At 36.1% G+C, this 22,011-nt stretch overlaps 1 protein-coding gene across 1 annotated transcript; it reads left to right on the top strand.

Moving 5' to 3' along the window:
* The first annotated feature begins 14,363 nt into the window (after positions 1-14,363).
* On the top strand, positions 14,364-16,094 carry LOC139875171 (F-box protein At1g80960-like). Its single transcript, XM_071862526.1, has 5 exons — positions 14,364-14,787; positions 15,051-15,154; positions 15,326-15,490; positions 15,599-15,659; positions 16,018-16,094. The coding sequence occupies exons 1-5, from the start codon at positions 14,364-14,366 to the stop codon at positions 16,092-16,094; spliced, it is 831 nt and encodes a 276-aa protein (XP_071718627.1).
* The last annotated feature ends 5,917 nt before the right edge of the window (positions 16,095-22,011 follow it).

Here is a 22,011-nt window from a genome sequence, read left to right on the forward strand (position 1 = left end):
CATTATGGTGAACGGGTAGATAGTAACTTTGACGCTGACGCCATTTGGAGGCGTATGTCACATTTTGATGTTTTTACACGAGCAGGAGGACACTCCTATACACATATTGACAGAGCTGAGCTTCGTATTATTCATAGATTTTTGGCCAACTCGATTACACAAAGAGGTCATAATAAAGAAAAAATTACCTTATATGATTTATTCTACCTAAAGTGTATTCGGGATCCTAGAAGCTTTGTCAATATCCCTTACTGTGTTGCTTTTTATTTATCTAAAATGGTAGAGGGAATGCAGGACGGGAGTATAATAGGAGGAGGTATTTTTGTTACTCTCATTGGAGAGTATTTAGGTGTTGATAGGAACCAAGGGGGTCCATTACAGATTTGTAGAGAACAGGTTGAGCCCCTAGGATTGAAAGTTTATGTGGGTGCTAAGGTATTGAAAAGTAGACGTAACCAGGCAGTACCCTATGAGGGATCTCATCCTCAGGTAGAGAGAGGCTCAGATGAGGAAATGGAGGAGGCGGAAGACATTAGGGATGTCTTTCGAGATGCTATTCTTGACGTTCACGTTCGTATAGATGAGGAAGCAATGACGAACGCGGCAAGACATAGTATGTATGAGCAGTGGAACTCCGAGCGAGTATACGAGGATTATAGGCGACGCCAACACGATAGCTGGTTAGTTCATCAGCACTAAATCATGAGCCAGCTATCATATCAGGTACCAAATAACTATGTACCTACTCGACCTGCTCATTTTCCGCCACATAGCCCCGAAATCCGACCACCCTTTAACCGGTATGACTATAACCAAGCCTATCAGAACACCTATAACCAACAATGGAACCCACCCGATGAGATGAACTGGAACCCCTATCTAGACTGATTTAGTTCCAATTGGTTATTTTTATGATTTTTATGTTTTTATCTTTTGACTTTTTCATGTTTAAACTTATGTTATTGGATAAATTTGTTTAATTTTTATTATTTTATTATTATTGTGTACTAATATTTCATATTTAGAATTTGAAAGTGGGATATTAAGTCCCATTTCAAATTGCCATGCATGATTATACTTGTATGTATGTATATTGTCGATTGTTCAAAACAGGGTAAAACAGCGCATTTTCAAAGACTGGCATTAAGTTCAGCAAAAGCTACTAATTTTGACGACAAGATGACAAATAAATATGATGTTACAACAGACGGAATGAACAAATGATGTGCACCATTTATCATTCAGCAAACAAACGCCAATATATTTGGAAATTTTGGTAAAATTTAATCATTTTCACACAAATCACCCTCAATAATTTAAATTGTTACTGATTTCTTGCAAATGAGGGCATTGCAAGATCTTAAGTGTGGGAAGGGGTTAAATTCTTTCGGATTTTAAAAATTTTTACTTTATACACTTGGTAACCATTAAAAATACTAGTAACATAGTAGTTGTATTAGAATCTAGTGCTCTCTGATAAAAAAGAACAGCCCTAGTCTTATATACTGACTACCCAATTCTAGTAAAAATTTTCAAAATTTTCAATTAAATGAACTCAAAATCATGTTTATACAAATTTATGAACGATAAAACTAGGTGTTAACACCGAAATTATTGTTACCTCGGAAAGGACATAAATTGAGAAACAAACCAAAATGTTGAAATTCATTTAAAATGGAATAGAGGACGATAAAAAAGGAAAATAAAAGCCAAGTGTGGGAAAATTTACCAAGTTATCTTAAACATATGTCACATATATCTGTAACAAATAACTGAAAATACTTTTGCTTTGGACTAAACTAAACTGTTTTACCCAATGAAAGAAAAGAAGAGATGGATCTACACGATGAATCAATTCCATCATTAAAAGGAAGTAAAGTCTTCCAAAAAAGAAACGCGCTTCTTGATCTAGGTCATGAAGTTGTCGTCCAGACCAGCTGTAGGTTGACGAAAAATCTAGAAAAGTCATCACTAAAATCAGCAGGAAATCCACGGACCTCAGCATTAAACAGGGTCGCCATGTGGTCAGATTTATCCTAACCATGAGAAGGATTTATCTCGTACAATGGGGGGGCACCGTGAAAATTAGCTTGATAAGACTAATGAATCAGATCCCCAGAAAGGATAATCTCCTTAAAGATTAAAAATCAGCTTTTAAGACTGATATTACTCAATCCTAGAGATTGACCTTAAAGATTGAGAATTCAAACTCATGGAATTCAATGATATCTAAACTCGAGCTTGAACGAGAAAATATTTTGATCAAAAATTACAAACCGATTTGTTTTCTGAAAACCCTACTTTTAATGCGTTCATTACCATTGAACGTAAAATCCTAGGAATTCACCTGGAATTCATTAGGTCACCTGAATCAAATCGGGTGTCAACCGTAAGAACGGTGGTTGCGTAGTGGTCAAAGACAGGACCTTGTGCCATACCGAAAAATCATAAGGATGAACTTTACTATTGCTCCTACCAAGGATAGTAATTGCGTCCGACACGTTATAGACCATAATTAAAAGCATGTCAGGGGACATTGCCTTAACAGTTGCTTGTTCAACGCTTTCCTTTACAACTGGATGGTAGTTTACCGAAAGGTAATATACGGGACAAGTGAACTGGATGTGTTGCTTTCCAAATACAAGGTTAGCAAGTGGGTGACACAAAACCATAAGTTTTGAGCTAAAATTTTCAAATCTAAAACCTACCAAACCCACAAAAATATTTTGCAAACACCGGTAAAGGGTTATTCCGGAAAACTTATCTAGGGTAAAAACTAGATTTAATTTTCAAAAGATCAAATGTTTTCATAAAGATCCAATTTCCTTAATGGATCTAAATTTTTATAGTCATGTGGGACTGTAAACCATATCGTTACTACCATTGTTTATACTGCCGTATAGAAATCACTGATGTACAAAGTGTGAAGAATAAAGAAGTGATTCTAGTATTTCAAGACGATATTGCTTGAGGACAAGCAACGCTCAAGTGTGGGAATATTTGATAATGCTAAAAACGAACATATATTTCATAGCATTATTCCTCAAGAAAGACAAGCTTTTAGTTGCAATTGTTCTATTTACAAGTGATATTCGTTTAAATAATAAAAGGTGAAGACAAAAGACAGATTCGACGAATTGAAGACGCAAACGACCAAAAAGCTCAAAAGTACAAAAGACAATCAAAGAGGTTCCAATTATTGATAAGAAACGTCTCGAAATTACAAGAGTACAAGATTCAAAACGCAAAGTACAAAATATAAAATTGTACGCAAGGACGTTCGAAAATCCGGAACCGGGACCGGAGTCAACTCTCAATGCTCGACGCAACGGACTAAAAATTACAAGTCAACTATGCACATAAATATAATATAATATTTAAATAATTCTTATAATTATTTAATATATTATATTATTTATAAAACGTCGGCACAAGGAAACAAGCAACATGTGAGCTCTCCCAGCTGGCCATGCGATCGCATGGCCAGGAAGAAGAAAGTCCATGCGATCGCATGGCATGAAAATTCAGGCCACATCTCCTATAAAATCGAGCTTTGGTGAACCAAAAAAATATCCATCAATCTCTCTCTCTCAATTCATACGATATATATATATATATAATTTATATTTTAATTTTAATTTTAATTATAATTCTAATAATAAGGGTATGTTAGCGAATGTTGTAAGGGTGTAAGTCGAAATTCTGTCCGTGTAACGCTACGCTATTTTTAATCATTGTAAGTTATGTTCAACCTTTTTACATTAATGTCTCGTAGCTAAGTTATTATTATGCTTATTTAAAACGAAGTAATCATGATGTTGGGCTAATTACTAAAATTGGGTAATTGGGCTTTGTACCATAATTGGGGTTTGGACAAAAGAACGACACTTGTGAAAATTAGACTATGGGCTATTAATGGGCTTTATATTTGTTTAACTAAATGAAAGTTTGTTAATGTTAATATAAAGATTTACAATTGGGCGTCCCTATAAAATACCATATACACTCGATCGGACACGATGGGCGGGGTATTTATATGTACGAATAATCGTTCATTTAACCGGATACGGGAATGGATTAATAGCCACTAGAATAATTAAAGCAGGGGTGAAATTACATTCAAGGGTAATTGGTGTAATTGTTAACAAAGTAGTAAAACCTTGGTTTACACGCAGTCGATAACCTGGTGTATTCATTAAACAAAGTATTAAAACCTTGTTACAATTCGAATCCCCAATTAGTTGGAATATTTAACTTCGGGTATAAGAATAATTTGATGAGGACACTCGCACTTTATATTTATGACTGATGGACTGTTATGGACAAAAACCAGACGGACATATTAAATAATCCAGGACAAAGGACAATTAACCCATGGGCATAAAACTAAAATCAACACGTCAAACATCATGATTACGGAAGTTTAAATAAGCATAATTCTTTTATTTCATATTTAATTTCCTTTATTTTATATTTAATTGCACTTCTAATTATCACATTTTTATTGTTAATTTATTTTATCGCACTTTTAATTATCGTACTCTTTAATTATCGCACTTTTATTTATTGTTATTTAATCGCACTTTTATTATTCGCAATTTCATTATCGTTATTTACTTTAAGTTTTAATTTAAGTCTTTTATTTATTTAATATTTTACATTAGGTTTTAACTGCGACTAAAGTTTTAAAATCGACAAACCGGTCATTAAACGGTAAAAACCCCCCTTTATAATAATAATATTACTTATATATATGTTTGTATTTTTATAAAAGTAAATTAATATAGCGTTGAGCTTTGTTTAAAGATTTTCCTGTGGAACGAACCGGACTTACTAAAAACTACACTACTGTACGATTAGGTACACTGCCTATAAGTGTTGTATCAAGGTTTAAGTATATCCATTCTATAAATAAATAAATATCTTGTGTAAAATTGTATCGTATTTAATAGTTTTTCCTAGTAAAATATAAACTATTTCGTATACACCTCGCATAACATCAGTAAACTACAGAGAAGCGATTTTCTTGTCTTCTGTGATTTGCATTTTCATCCTTTTTTCTTCAGTATGGGCCCCAGACCTAACATTCTTCATGATGTGTTACGCGCACCTAGTAGTGTTGACGAGGCGTATCTCGATAGGATTTGCCACATATGCCCTCAGTTGTGAGGTTTGGAGTTGATCATTCCAAGGTCACAGCAACGTACTTTAAATTGTGCCATCTATTTGAGGCTGTTCGAGGTTTCAAATTTGAGGTACCCCTTCACCCGCTTTTTCACGAAGGTTTTAAATTTCTATAACCTTAGTGTTGCTCGTTTACATCCAAATGGCGTTCGTGCGATCGTGTTGTTCGAGATGTATTTCAATGGTTTAGGCATGCGCCTAAGCTTGAATATTTTTAGAAGCACTTTTCGGCTATCGTCCTATCGTAAAGGTTGATATTCGTTTACTGACGAAATTGATTTTCTTGAGGAGGCACCAGCGATTGCAGACAATTGGGTGCATTCATTTGTTTTTGCCAAATGTTCTGACTTCCCATTAAAGAACGAACAGTTCTATCTGTTTAGGTCTGTGACTATTCAGCCGTCGAGGCAGCTTTCTGAGCTAGGTGAATCGATGGTAGATCAATTGAGGGGCCTGAGGATTCCTCAACGGTCTTATGAGGAGCAGGTGCTGGTAATGGCTAATGTTAGCAACAATTGGACTCATGCTGATAGAATTCCTGTTACCCGAAGAGGTGGGAGAGGTATCTTACCGTTTGACTCTTCCCGTCTTTTTAGGGTTACCTTGATTTATATGATGATAATTTATATTTTGTGCAGAGTTGACCGTGTCAGAAGTTCTGAAGGCGACGAGCCTGGATGGCATGGTCTTTACGGATAAACTGGTCGAAGGGACCACACCTCCAGCCGTCGCAGGATGTCGACTCCTGAAGATTTGGAATCTTCGAATGGTGGCTCTTCGAAGGGCGGACTGATCCGTCGTACCAGGCGTCGGATTGAGCCGGCAGCCGAAGGTATGCGTTGTTTTTTTTTCTTTCTTTGATTTAACTGTATCTTGCGCTCAAGGGCATCGTCCCGGTAAAGAGCACGTGGTAGAGATCTCGGATGCTCGTCCTCGGTTGACGACTAGTGTCGGGCAGAATGTTTACGTGCTGCCCGACTGTAATATTGGGCCGTTCCGTGATCTGTTCCGCTGTGAAGCTTCAGACTATCCGGTTTATAAGGAGTATCTTGACTTTATCACTTTTTCGGCTTTGAAAGAGGCGCTGGCCGCGCTTTCCGCTACCCAGGCACGCACAGCATTTGCGTTCCCAATTCTCCGTATTTGCTCAGCATCTTTCGACAGATGAACTGAACCGAAGCGAGGCTGATGCTCGTCGTATTCACGAGCATTGTGTGCTGTTTGAGAATGATAACCGTCGGGTGGCGGAATTGTCAGGGACGATCGTCCGTCTTGAAGGGGAGTTGTTGTCGGCCAAGGAGGCGTTGGGGCCTATTCAGAATGAGCTGCGTGTTTCCCGGGAAGCACAGGAGTCGTTGAGGGCTGCTCTTGCCCAAGAACAGGAGAAAGTTGCCTTGCTCTCTGATGACAACAAAAAGTTATCGGAGAAGGTGTCGGCCACGCTAGGCGAACTCACCCGTCTCCAGCATGGTATTCCTGTGCTTTTTACCCGGCTTCTCAGGTCGTCTATTGTTCGTCAACTATTTGGTGCCTTTATTGAGGCCATTAAGAAGTTGACTACTTTTGCGGTTTTGAAGGCGGTGTAGTGTTTTCTGCCACCTGGAAGCGCGTCTCAGAAGAAGAAAACTCTTTTGAGTGCTACCTGTGTGGAGGACTGCCATCGGGCACATGAAGCTCTCGGCCGGATTAGTTTTGAGGAGCTAGATAGAATTTGTAGGGATGAGAACTCATCCGTTGAGGATATTGTAAATTACCAATCGTAGAGATATGCACTCGGTTGGGTTTTTGTATATTTGATGTAATTTCGACAATTTTTTGTATGCCGTGTTATAAACTAGTTTACTTTTTCGTTGAGTTGTACTTGTTTGTCATGACAAAAACGTAGATATCTAGACTACGCGTGAGTGTGGTCGAGTTGTTTATACGGTAAAACAGGGCCACCAATGATATGGTCGGACGTCCTTGTTATCCGTTAAGGTTCTTCAAGGAGTGTCCTCCTACCAACGAAAGCTAGAAAGCATTTCTTCTGGCGGTAGGTCCGAAATATGCCAAAGGATATTTGGTGTTACTTGTGTCATATTCAGAGTCACTACAGTGCATAAGTATATAAAGTGAAGCTTTATTGATGACTTATACATAGAAATTACTTGAATACATAAGTGTTTCTGCCGTCCGAGTGGGTGATCAGTCCTCACGGGTGCAGATAAGCTACACATGATATTTCTTTAAATAAAAGGCGTGCCAAGGGCGCTGTAACGGAACTCCATCCGGTGTTTCCAGGTGGTAAGCACCATACTCAGTTATCCCGACAACCCTGTAGGGTCCTTCCCATCTGGGGCCTAACTTGCCGACATCTTACTGTCGGCTGGCTTCGTTGCTGCGTAATACCAAATCGTTTAATTGAAATTCCAATGGTTTGACTTTTTTGTCATAGTGGTTTGTGATTTGTTGTTTCTTTGCAGCTTGCCGGATGTACGCTATTGTTCGCCGCTCTTCCAGGGCATCCAAATTTTCTCACAATGCGTCGTCGTTTTGCTGTTCATCGAATTCTGTGATTCGATCAGTTGGAACTAGCACTTCAGCCGGTATGACCACCTCGGTTCCTTATACCAGACTGAAGGGTGTTTTGTTCGTACTATCTTTCGGCGTTGTCCGATGTGCCCATAGTACATGTTGGAGTTCATCCACCCATCCTTGTCGATGTTTTCCTAATCTCGCTTTTATGCCGGCAACGATGTCTCTTAAGCCAATTAGTCAATTAGTGGTAGTAAAAACGGATTCCATGTAAATTTTTGTTAAGTAGAAGTATTTTGATAAGTGTATTGAAGTCTTTCAAAAGTGTATAAATACATATTAAAACACTACATGTATATACATTTTAACTGAGTCGTTAAGTCATGATATAAATTTCGAAGTACTAAAGCATCCGGTACTTTGGATGGGGTTTGTTAGGCCCAAGCATCCGGTACTTTGGATGGGGTTTGTTAGGCCCAATAGATCTATTTTTAGGATTCGCGTCAATCCGTGATTACTAGATAAAATGGGGGTGGGTTCGCGACATACTCACCCTAGTTACTAGAATTGAGTTACATTGGGTTTAAGAATTCAGTCACATTTTGAGGGGTGACGTGGCACATGTCCCTTTCATGGTTGTAACAAACTTTGTCAATCCCGAGGGGTGACGTGGCACCTGTCCCTTTCGTGGGGAATAACATATTCTAATGAACTTCCCTAAATTTGGGGGCTGACGTGGCACGCGACTTGCCCACGTGCTTGTTCCGTGATCAAGTGGTCATTCCGGGACGAGGTGCCTACTCCGTGGTGACGCACTCTTGTTTCGGGACAACGTGCTTGTCCCGGCAGTGTCCTTATGTCGGTTTAGTGGACCGAGACGATGGTGTCGGTGAGTTGGTTCCGGTTATAGCATTACGATGTTCTCGGTCCAGCCGGGTAGGTTTCGCCTAGACACGTGCTAAGTGTTTCTTGACTGTCACGATTATGATGACTGGTCTTGCGATGCCTAGTTACGATTATCTTGACCAGTTGTAAGGTGCCGGTTACGTGTTTGTCATCCAGGTTCTTAGCCTTGCCATTTGTCCGTCATGGAGGAGTATCCGGGAAGACGTCAGACGGATGACGAGAAAAGGAGTTGGAAACCCGGGACTCGTAGTGCCGGGTGTGATTTTTACCGAGATGCTTGCCTATTTTGAGACGGATCATTATGCGTATCATCAGTTCGCGTCAAATGAATTTGCATGAACATTTGTACCTGACAAGTCGGAAAGCAGACATCGTCATTCTAAAACTCTTGTCTGAATTGTCGTCATATGATATAGATCTTCCGAATTAATACTAATTGGAGAAGATCACAAGCTAAAGTGAGGAACGCCCAAGATTAAGAATAAAGTGTTGGATCAAAATAGCAATAGAAGTAATTGTTGGGTAATCTTGAACCCGAGTCTGGTTAGGCCCAAAAGCTTGTGCGGCCTAATTGAAAGTCCAAGAAGGATAAAAAATTATTGCAAGTACTCCAAAATTGGTAGCAGTTGATTTAGAGTCATGCACGTGGGTCGTAGGTTTTAAGAAGTTTTAAGTATGCATGTGCACGTTTACATTCAGAAAAGCACGTAGTAGTCTTGACCGAATATTTAGAGGGAGTAATTGTTTGCATCATGTGCAGAGCATGTGCCCATTAAGTAAAATCCATAACATCACAACCCAGACCTTCGATTGGTGCCGCCCACTGCAGTCAACATGTATACTTAATACTTGTAATGTCTATCATAATAACAATACTGAGAGGTGTGAAGTGGATAGAATCAGTTGCTTGCAAACAAATTTAATTGACTCGATTTTAGAGACGCTCCCCCTTCAAGATGCTGTGAGGACACACGTTTTATCAAAAAAACGGGCGTACAAATGGAAGAAAAGGATGTCCTGTCAAAGTTTTGTGCATTCATAAAGCTAATCCGGTTGGCTTTTTATAAAGAAGCTAATGCAGTATGAGGTGGACTAGGGTTAGCTTCGATAAATTTTCTCCATCCTGCATAACTCCTATCCCTACTGCCTTTGTCCACGGCTTGAACAACTAAATTGCTACACCCATAAAAAATATAAAAAAGAAGTACAAATCAGGATTCCTCAAATAGAAAAATGCAGATAGTATCAACTGAATGTAATGTATTGAATTTACCTGATGAGTGATTGGCTTGAAACCAGTACTGTAAGCTCCATCCGGGCTTTTGCACCAATTATGATATTAGACAGGAAAGATGAATGATGTTACTAACAGGGATACATATAATGAGTAAACACAAACAGATTACCAGCAGGTAACAACCACTAAACAAAATATGTCCCTTTATAAACCAGAATATCAGGTGGTTAAAATGGGAAGGTTAGGTAGTTGGTGGGTTGCTGATCAAGTATGTACAAGGTTGCACTACCCTGGAACACTTTTTTGTCCAAACTTTTGTACAAATAAGTGAATAACTAGCTCATCAAATATGATTACGGAATATATAATTAGACATGCAGATTATCAGCAGGTGACAACTACTAAACAGGATATGCCCCTTACTCCCTTTATGAAACCAGACTATTTGGTGGTAAAATGGGCAGGGTAGGTAAATGGTGGGTAACTTAGGTACGCGTACGTGTGAGGTTGCGTTGACCTGAAAGACTTTATGTCCAAATTTTCATGTAAATAACCAGGATATCATATCCAAAATATATGACTTTGATAGTAAACTAGTAATATTTTTTTATTAAAGTGATTTAGGTGGTTTTTATGGACCGAATATATACTCTTTGGTAACTTAAAATCTCACTTTCACCGTCACAGTTTTCTATTGCTGAAAATATTCCTAAGTGGCTTCCCCACCCGGCTAATAGTTTAAAGACTCTCAGCTTACGTAACTTCAAATTTGGTGATTTGTATCAACTTCAAGGTGTTTTATGTATGCTTCGGAACTCACCTAACTTGGGACAACTCAATGTGAATAATCAGGTAAAGAGTGTAAAATGTTTTCTCTTGTGTTTTCTGTGTTGTGTGTGCTTATATAGTAACTTAAGGTAGTTTTTTTTAATGCACCGCTAGTCTCACTTTTAATGTATTTCTAGGGTCTTTGGAACGTGCATTTGGATTTGGATGTGAAACCAGCATTAACTTATTTGGAAGCGTCTGATTGTTTGGACCAGACAATGAACCGATTGAAAACTATAGAAATAATCCATGTAGAAAGTTCAAGTCCCTTGTTACTCTTTATAAAGCTTTTACTTGAACATTCTCCCACTCTTGAAAAGATATCAATTCAACCCCGTGTAACTGCTGATGCTCAGGAAAAGTACAACTTCGCTAAGGATGTTATGCGGCTTCCATGAGCTTCCTCGAAAGCAGAGCTTCACTACTTGGATCCGTAACTACAATCTATCTATTAATGACTTTAAATTACATTGCAATTTATATGCATACTAGTTACCGTTAGCTATCTTCCATGCTATGTATGCTGTGGGACCTATGCACAACTCTACTGATCTGTAAATAATGTTTGATGAAACTAGTAACATGATTGGTTTATGCTCTAAGCGTTCGAACATCTTGGTACTCAGTTTGATTTGATACAAAATGAGATCAAAAGCTCCTTGCATGATAGCTCATCAATAGCTCTTTCTCTTTTTATATTTTGAAAGCTGTATGTAACTAATCAACCTACTTGCAAATACTTATGGAGACAGGTCCTCAAAAATAAATGGATGGCGAATTTAAGATCACGAGAATGATATGAAACAAACATTGCATGATATGATACTTTAGTGAATAGTATCTATGAAACTACTATTTCATACATTGATTTGTTTGAATACAATATACATATTACATTTCCAGATAGTGCTGAGACAAACACAAATCTATCTCTGCATATTTACCGTTAATGGAAAATAACTTCACCACGTTCATATATCAGTTTCAACAAACAAGAACCAAAACGATAGGTTTCGGATCACAAAATGACTAAAGGTCAAACACAAGAGCATGTGAATTAAGTACCATAACGTCATGCAGTAACCCATTAAAAGAAGTTGATGAAGTCAGGCAGTACAGATTGATAAATTTTAGGTTCCAACTGCACAATAACCAATTAGCACATATAGTCTTGTTTTTTGACGTCTTAAAATACAGGAATACTGAGCGATCCAGTGTTGAGCAGCCGTGGTAATATCTGCAATAATAGCGAACAGACCTCTCTTAGTCTAGATAGTGTTTGAGCTCTGTAGGTGATTCGGGTACAACATACCTCTCTTAGTATCAGTTTATCCAGCTTTTTTACTAAATTTAAGTAAACTAAGTAAATAATTATTTAAACAATGGGCATGAAGGGAATTAAAAACTATAACTGCTGTTGGTTTCCCTAAATGATGTCATAAGCATTTTTAATGGCTTGGATTAAAAGATAATATTCCCATCTAAAGGCTAGTATTTTGACAAGTGGGTTTTTTTGAAAAAAGATAGCATCATAAAAGATTTCTTATTAAGTATAAGAGATATACGTGTTATCCACATTAAGATATAAAAAAACGTAAAATGGAAAATAAATTAAATAGTGAGATCAGTGGTGGATTCAGGAAAAATTTTCACCGGAGGCAAATTTTTTTTAAAACGTAGGGAATTTTTTTTGGCAAAAATATAGAGTTTTTTGAGCAAAATTTGAAGGTTTTTGGGCAAAATACGAAAGTTTTGGGGCAAAATATGGAGGTTTTGGAGCAAAATATGAAGGGTTTGGGGCAAAAAAAATTTTCACCGGGGCAAAATCGAAAAACTGAAAAAATTTGCACTAAAATTTCGAAATCCATCGGGGGAGGCCGCCCCCCTCCTTAACACTTTAGATCCGCCTCTGAGTGAGATGGAGGTGGAGTAGGTAAATTTTAGTGAAATACCACGGAAGCTTCATAAATATTTAGAAGACTATTCGGTAATTTTTACTCGAGATAAGAATCATGTTTTTGGTGCAGTACCTCCCATGTCACTATTTCAATATCGCGTTTTTAACCCATTAAATCGCAATTAATCAATTTTCAAATGTTAACTGCCAAACACTGAAAATAAATTATTTGCGTTTTGTAATCGTGATAATCAAAAAATCACTAACAAAATGTAACCCCAAACACCCTCTAAGATATACTAGGGACACATGTAAGTGTGAAAATTCTCCTACGTTTACACAAATGGTCATATCCAGCAATACTAGTTCATTCAGGCATGCAATAGATTTATCAAGCTTCCTGAACTTTATTACATTTTAACTTTTTGAGCATCTTTCATCGATTTCAATAGAAGGAATACCTAAAACTCAAATTTAAATAAAGAATATTTTATTAATCTAATTGAAATTGAACAAGGGACCGCCGTTCAAAAAAAAATCTAATTGAAATTGAACAAGGGACCTATTCTGCAATAAAAACTTTTGGTTTTGAAGCATACAAAAGAAAAAAAAAAAGTTGAGAAGTTGAGGGGTGTTTACTTTAACTTATCAGAAACTACAGCGACCTAAACCCTAAAAACTATGAACAACTTAAACTCGAAGGCACTGCAATTTGGGCGCTAAACTATAATTGGTACTCCGATGGATTCATCTGTAATTCCGAATACCTGTGAGTTAATTTCTACCTCATAATTTGGTATGATTCTTTCATATAAACGTAGTTATGTTTGAAATGAATTGATTCATGTTGTAATTTTTTAATCGACTTTTTATCTTCTTTAATTTTATTATGTAATTCACACATTCTTTATTCCAGTTGAATTCGTAAATCCTGGTTTAACAATTCGATTAATTATTTTTGCTATACCTTAGCTAGAGATTTATTCAAAAAATATTCAAGTAACCGAAATTGTTACAAGCCTTAAAGTAAAGCAGCAGGTTTGTATATAATGATATTTGCATCAATTAAACTGGTCCAGGAATAAAAGATGTGAAATAGTGAAAGCGAAAATGTAATGCGTTGAAAAATGATAAAAGATAGAGATAGAACCAGTTTTTTTTTTCTTATTTTTTTATTGAAGAACTGATAAGACAGTAAAAATTAATCGTTGGCGCTAGTTATAAGTTATAACTCGGTAGGTATAAGTAGATGTTGTTGTTATTAATTCCCCATTTTCACTCTCTACTTAGTTTTAAGTTTGTTTGGCCCGCAGCTTGCTTTTCGATAGTAATGTTGCTTTACGATGGACATTATTACAACCATTTAAGATGTGCACTTTGTTTATTTCTTACCCTTAACAACCTTAGAAACCTTCTTGCTCAAATACTCAACTTTATAAGTCTTGATGCCCTCTGTTTATTTCTGCAGTTGCCACGTTTTCTATCTTTGAGATGTGTGTTGATATCTCTACATTTTCCTTCCATAATTTTGATTGCTTATATTTTGACTAACATTCCATTGTATGTTGCAAGGAGAATGTTCAATTTTGATGATTGATGCAAAATGGGCCATACTAATAAGAAAGTTAAGAAAAATGCTTTTAACCATCAATAATAATTATAGCAGAAAAAATATTGTTTTTGTCAGGTGTCGTGTTATTGAAAAGTTCATTTACAATAACACATAAATTAAGAGTATTAGCTATATGTCAACTTGTTTTCCTTTTGAATAACACATTCTGCGTTTTCTTGAATGTAATGACAGGTAACAATATTGAGGACACACGTTATAACAATACTGAAGTGGATAAAATCAGTTGCTTGCCAGAGAATTTGATTGACTTGATTTTCGAGAAGCTCCCGGTTCAAGATGCTGTGAGGACACACGTTTTATCAAAAAGTTGGAGGTACAAATGGACCAAAATGAGCTCGGTGGTTCTTGATAAACATTTCTCAGAAAAGTTTGCCAAAAATGAAGCTTTTGGTCATTATGGGTTTTTTACCATCTCAAACCAAATCTTTAACTTTATCAAGGGTCCTATCTTAAAGTTACATCTCCACATACCAAACATGGCTCTTGATAGCTTCCAAGAAGTCGATCAGTGGATTTTATCCTTGTCAAAAGCCGGTGTTATTAGGGAACTCGTCCTTACTGTTTTAAACCAACGTTATCAACTTCCATGTTATTTTTGTTGTTGTCTAGAATTGAGAATGCTAGAACTTGAAAACTGTATCATTAAGCCACCACTCGATTTTCAAGGATTTCTCTATCTCGAAAATCTATGTCTCAGGAATATTGAATTTGGGACTAACTTGCATGGAGCTATCATGAACTTACCACAACTTAAGATGTTGAAACTGGTTGCATGCACCAATGTTTACAATTTCAAGATCAAGTCTACAAAGTTGTTTTGCATAGTAAATGCCTTGGTGCGCTTTGTGTAGCTATAGGTAAACCCATTCAAGGAGTTGAAAGAGTTAATTTGGCTAGCTTGTTAAGTAATATGCCATGTCTTGGGGATTTAATTATCGACGGGTATTTTCTACAGGTATGATTTGAATTTTTAATTCTAATATTTAATTTTTGTTCTTCATCATATTGCCTTTGAGCAAGTGAACTTTACCATTCCACTCCGGCGTATAGTTAGTTCTCATATGTTTTTTCATATCGTCTTCCATATCTTCTTTGGTAACTTAAAATCTCACTTTCACCCTCACAGTTTTGTATTGCAGAAAACATTCCCAAGTGGCTTCCACACCCGGCTAATTGTTTAGAGTATCTCAGCTTACACAACTTTAAATTTGGTGATTTAAATCAACTTCAAGGTGTTTCATGTATGCTTCGTAACTCGCCTAACTTAGAACGACTTGATTTCGATAATCAGGTAAAGAGTGCCAAACGTTTTCTCTTGTATTTTTGTGTTGTGTGTGCTTATATAGTAATTTAAGATAGGTGTTTTAATATACAATCTCACTTTTATTGTATTTCATAGGGTCTTCAAAACGAGCAACTGGATGTGAATCCAGCATCGACTTATTTGGAAGCTTCTGACTGTTTGGACCAGAATTTGAACCGATTGAAAACTATAAATATTATGCATGTAGAAAGATGAAGGCCTGTGTTGGTCTTTATAAAGCTTTTACTTCATCATTCGCCCATTCTTGAAAAAGTATCAATTCGACCCAGTGTAACCGTTGATGCTCTTGAAAAGTACAACTTCGCTAAGGATGTTATGCAGTTCCCACGAGCTTCCGCAAAAGCAGAGCTTTTCTACTTGGATCCTTAACCACAATCCGTTAAGTTTATATTACATTGCATTTTATATGCATACTAGTTATCGTTGACCATCGCTTATGTTATGTTCTCTGTATATACTATATAATGTTAAACCTGATTGGTTTATGCTTTAAGCGTTTGAACAGCTTGCTAGTCAGTTTGATTTGATACAAAATGAGCTCAAACACTCCTTGCATGATATAGTTCTTTAATAGCTTTTTCTTTTTTTATATTTTGAGAGCTGTGTGTAACTACTGGTTGATTCGAACTAATCAAACTACTTGCAAGAATGTTTGAAACACAAACTTCATATGTTCTTATTATGGAGACAAGTCCTCAAAATAAATGGCTGGTGAATTTAAGATCAAGAGAATGATATCAAACAAACACTGCATGATACTTTAGTAACAAACATCCATGAAGGAAATATTTCATACACTGATTTGGTTGAATACAATATACATATTACAACAACAACAACAATACACAATTCCACTAAAGTAGAGTATGGGGGAGGTTAGATGTAGGCAGTCCTTTCCTCTACCCTAAAGTAAAAGGGAAGTCATTCTTCTACCCAGGATACCTATCGGTCCCCAGGTAGAGAAAGTCGTCCCTCCCTATTTTGTAGAGCAGAGAGGCTGCTTCCTAGGGACCTCAGACCAGAAAGAAATATGAAATCCGATATGTGAAGTAAAAATATACAAGTAAAGTTGACAAAATAGAAGCTTTACCATGAATAATGTATACTCCAATACGATATATATAGGTAAATAAAGCGTATAACAATATTGAGTAATATAACATATAAGTAAAATATGTGAGTGTCAAATATGCAAGTATAACAAGTCATGTAAGTACAATAAGTATACGTAAACATGTTGGTAAGAAGCATGTAGGTATAATATGCAGTATAAAATAGATGGTATACTATGTAGGCATAGACAAATAAGTAGGCTATGTTAGCATAAAAACATGTGATATGTAAGTACGTATAAATTAATTGCTATATAATGTAATACAAACATGTAACCATATAGTGCAATAAAGCATGTGAATATGCTACAATAAGTATAGATATATTATATATCCATAAAACATGTCCAGCCAATACGTAAAGTCCCACGAAAAAAAAATACATAATAAAGATATATATGAAGTGCACACAAGCAAGTAGGCAAGAAATATAATATAAATATATAAGATAAATAAACATCATGTAGAACCTAGTCATCTATTCTAATTCTACTCCTCCACAAATTCCTATCAGAAGTCATGTCCTCGGTCAATAAGAGCTCCTTCATGTCAAGCTTCAATCTATCCTCCAACCTACGTTTGGGTCTACCCCTTCTCCTTATGCCCCCAACAACGAGAGTCTCGACTCTCCTAACCAGGGCTAGAAGTGGGCGCCTCATAACATGCCCGAACCATCTAAGTCGTCCTTCCCTCAACTTGTTGGTTATGTTCCCAACTTCCAAGTTCTCCCTAAAAACTTCATTTGGTATCATATCTAGCATGGTCTTGCCACACGTCCACCTAAGCATCCTCATTTCTGCCACCTCCATCCTCCTCTCTTGGGCTTTCGTCATTGGCCAACACTCTGAGCCGTACAACATGGCCGGTCTGATTGCGACCTTGAAAAATTTCCCTTTCAATTTAGGAGGTACCTTCTTGTCGCACAACACCCCTTTCGCTGCCCTCCACTTCAACCATCCTACTAGTATACGATGCGTCACATCCTCAACTATCCTTCCCGATTTGTGAAGCATCGAGCCTAAATATCTAAAGGACTCTTGTGGAGGTAAAATCTGATCCCCAATTCTGACATCCACTAAATTCTCTTGTCCACAATATACATATTACATTTCCATATAATGCTTATACAAACACAAATTTATTTTTGAATGCCAAATGACTTGACGACACACATATACCAGTATCAACAAAAAAGAGCAAAAACATGAACATGTGAACAAAAAGCTTGTACCATAACATCATGCCAACAGTAGGATCTCAATATTTGCGGTAACCCATTAAAAGAAGTTGGCGAAGTCAACATCACGCGAATCGATTAATTTTAGGCTCTAACCCCACAACAAACAGTTAGTCTTGTTTGAAGTCTTAAAAAACAGGAACACCAAGTGATCCAGGATTCAGGTAATTGTTGAACTCGCATTCAAATGGTTTTCGGGTACAACAGACCTCTCCTAGTCTTGCGTTAATTTTCAAATCTGCCATATCATCATCAGCTCCAGTTTTGCCTATATTTATAATTGCTGTAGCAGCACCAGCCTCATCATAAGATGCTCTGTAAAATTCATGTCGATTTCTCAATTAATCAAAAACAAACCACAAAAAAATATCAAATGAACATTTGTACTTGACAAGCCGGAAAGCGGACATTGTCATAACCGGTGAACACGAACAAGGAAAGCGTCACACCCAACAGCAACTTCCATAGCTACAATCGCTCTTTCTTTAGGCACATTAATACCAAAAAACACAACCTTTAAACAGAGAGACGTTAAACCAATTAGTCAATTAGATCCGGTAATAACGGACTCCATGTATTGATAATTAAACCATTTGTAACTTTAGTTTACAAAATTGTAATAATTAAAAAGAAGATCGTACCTTTAGTTTACAATAATTATGTGTACCTAGCTTCATTGATGAATCCTAGCCAATTCAAACACATAGTTCATCTATACCTCACTATCACCGACCCAAAATACACGTTCTCCCTCCCTTTGTTCTACACATGTTGAAAGTCGAGAAAATAAACAGTATCCCATAAAATTATTAATTTCCAAATTACAAGTCATCCCGTTAAGAACACAATACGATATTTTTGTAACCATTCTATCGCTCCATGCAATTCCATCACTTTCACTCATCATTAGTTTATTGTTGCCCTCCTTTCTTTCTGTATCATCGCCATCATATTCTTCTTTGTATATAATGTTTATACCACATTCTTCTATATCATTGAACAACACTCTAGAATCATCTACTAAAATGATACGTACAAAAACTTCATCTCCATGTTCTAATAGATTGCCACATCTTCAAAGGCTTACCCACCCTTTCTTTTTTGTCATACCATTTTCATCCGTTTTTTCACATGTGTAATTCAATAACAAATCCTTAGTCTTGTTATATACTTGAATCTTCAAATCTTATATGGCCGAATATACTAGACACAAGTTGAAGCTAGTTATTGGTGTTGAATCATTCTCTGGAACTCTAAATGATATTTGTGGTCCCTTTTTATGATACATTGCATGTAGCTGCTGCAACAAGGGATTAGGTTCCCTGTAACCCATGTGCCGAATATACCATATTCATACAATACCTGCATATACACCATCCTCTATCATTCATTTTCATTTTGATTCTCAGTAACATTTATTAATGATATATAAGCCAACGAAACTAAACTAGTTAAAAAGCATAGCACAAAACAGAACAAAGTCGAACATACCACCATTGGTTTAGAATAATCAAGACTACCCAGCTCTATTAATGATCCCAATCCCATTTTTTCTATTATTTTCTTCTCCACATTTTCTATTGAATTCCACTTGAAAAAAACCCTCCACCTCCCATAAATCCGGGCATTCGTTTATTTCCAAAAGCATAGCTGGAGATCCTCGAATTGACTGGATCTTTGAAAAGTGGTTAGTGTTGAGATATATAAGTGTAGGTATAATTTGAATACATTTTGGTAAGCTTGTTATATTGTTTCCTTCTAGAATCAATCTCTCTGTTGAAACTAGATTACTCTACTGACAAGTCATTAGGGAAAGAATCGTTAAACAAATGGGAGTGTGAATTCAAGCATCATAAACTTCCAACAACTTCAAGGTTTCGGCAAGCACATATTTCAACATATACAAGGGACGCAAGTGTGGAAATTCTCGTACGTTTACACAATTGGTCATATCCAGCAAGACTAGTTCATTCAGGCGTGCAGTAGATTTTTCTAGCTTTCTTATGAACTCTATCTCATTTTGACCATCTTGCATGTGGAAATCTTCATCGATTTCAATCAAAGAAAATAAAACTTTTGGTTCTGAAGCATACACATATAACAAAAGTTGAGGGATGTTTACTTTAACTTATTAAAAACTTCATCGACCTAAACCCAAAAAAACTTAAACTCTGAAAAACTAGGCACTCCAATTTGGTTGCTAAACTTGAATCGGTACTCCGATGGATTCATCTTTATTTCCGAATATCGGTAAGTTAATTTTTAATTTGGTTCGATTCTTTCATATAAACGAAATGTTTGACAAAAATTGATTCATGTTGTTATTTCTATTCGACTTTTTACCTTCTTTAATTTAAATCTTTAATCTGTAATTCAAACATTCTGTATTCCAGTTGAATTCGTAGATCCTGGTTCAGTAATTTGATTATTTATTGTTGCTACACCTCAGTTAGAGATTTATTCGAAAAATATTCAAGTAACTGAAATTATTACTATCAATTTATTAGAAGCCCTAAACATAAAGCAGCAGGTTTGAATCGATTGCTTAAGGTTTGCGCATAATTATACATTGTTTACAAGTCATTTTGTCTATAATAATAGTTTCATCAATTGAATTGGTCTAGGATTAAAAGATGTGACACAGTGAAAGCGAAGCTGTAATTAGTTGAAAATTGATAAAAGGTAGAGGTAGAACCAGTTTTTCTAATTGAAGAACTGATTAACAATAAAAATTAATTGTTGGCACTAGTTATAAGTCTGTAGGTATAAGTAAAAGGATCTTGTTATTGGTCAACATTAATTCCCCATTCTGTACTTGGTTTCAAGTATCCTGGCCTGCAGCTTGCTTTTGGATGGTAATATTAATTTAGGATGGACATTATTACATCCATTTAAGATTCCATTACCCTCATTCTTACCCTTAGCAACCTTTTGAACCTTCTTGCTCGAATACTCACCTTTATAAGTTTTGATGACTACTTTTTTTATTTATGCAGTCGCCTCCTCGTTTTCTATCTTTGAGATGTGTGTTGATATCTCTACCTTTCTCTTTAATATTTCATTGCTTATATTTTGACTATCATTCCATTGTATGTTGCAAGGAGAATGTTCAATTCTGATGATTGATAGAAAATGTTACTCCGAACTATATAGTCAGGGCCATACTATTAAGAAAGTTAAGAAAAATGCTTTCAACCATCAAAAATTGCAGAAAAAATATTTATTTTTGTCAGGTGTCATGCTATTGACAAGTTCATTTACAATATACAATAACAAAATTCAAGAGTATTAGCTATGTCAACTTGTTTTATCTATTATGATGAAGTTGTTTTTATTTTTGAATAAACCAGTCTCTGTTTTCTTGAATGTAATGACAGATAACAATACTGAGAGGAGTTTTGTAACTTCTACCATTGAAGTGGATAGAATCAGTTGTTTGCCAGAGAATTTGATTGACTTGATTTTAGAGAAGCTCCCCGTTCAAGATGTAACTTCTACAATTGATTCATGTTGTAATTTTTTAATCGACTTTTTTTCTTCTTTAATTTTATTATGTAATTCACACATTCTTTATTCCAGCTGAATTCGTAAATCCTGGTTTAACAATTCGATTAATTATTTTTGCTATACCTTAGCTAGAGATTTATTCAAAAAATATTCAAGTAACCGAAATTGTTACAAGCCTTAAAGTAAAGCAGCAGGTTTGTATATAATGATATTTGCATCAATTAAACTGGTCCAGGAATAAAAGATGTGACATAGTGAAAGCGAAAATGTAATGCGTTGAAAAATGATAAAAGATAGAGATAGAACCAGTTTTTTTTTCTTATTTTTTTTATTGAAGAACTGATAAGACAGTAAAAAATTAATCGTTGGCGCTAGTTATAAGTTATAACTCTGTAGGTATAAGTAGATGTTGTTGTTATTAATTCCCCATTTTCACTCTCTACTTGGTTTTAAGTTTGTTTGGCCCGCAGCTTGCTTTTCGATAGTAATGTTGCTTTACGATGGACATTATTACAACCATTTAAAATGTGCACTTTGTTTATTTCTTACCCTTAACAACCTTAGAAACCTTCTTGCTCAAATACTCAACTTTATAAGTCTTGATGCCCTCTGTTTATTTCTGCAGTTGCCAC

Source organism: Rutidosis leptorrhynchoides, chromosome 11 (assembly GCF_046630445.1).
Source record: "Rutidosis leptorrhynchoides isolate AG116_Rl617_1_P2 chromosome 11, CSIRO_AGI_Rlap_v1, whole genome shotgun sequence".
Taxonomy (NCBI): domain Eukaryota; kingdom Viridiplantae; phylum Streptophyta; class Magnoliopsida; order Asterales; family Asteraceae; genus Rutidosis; species Rutidosis leptorrhynchoides.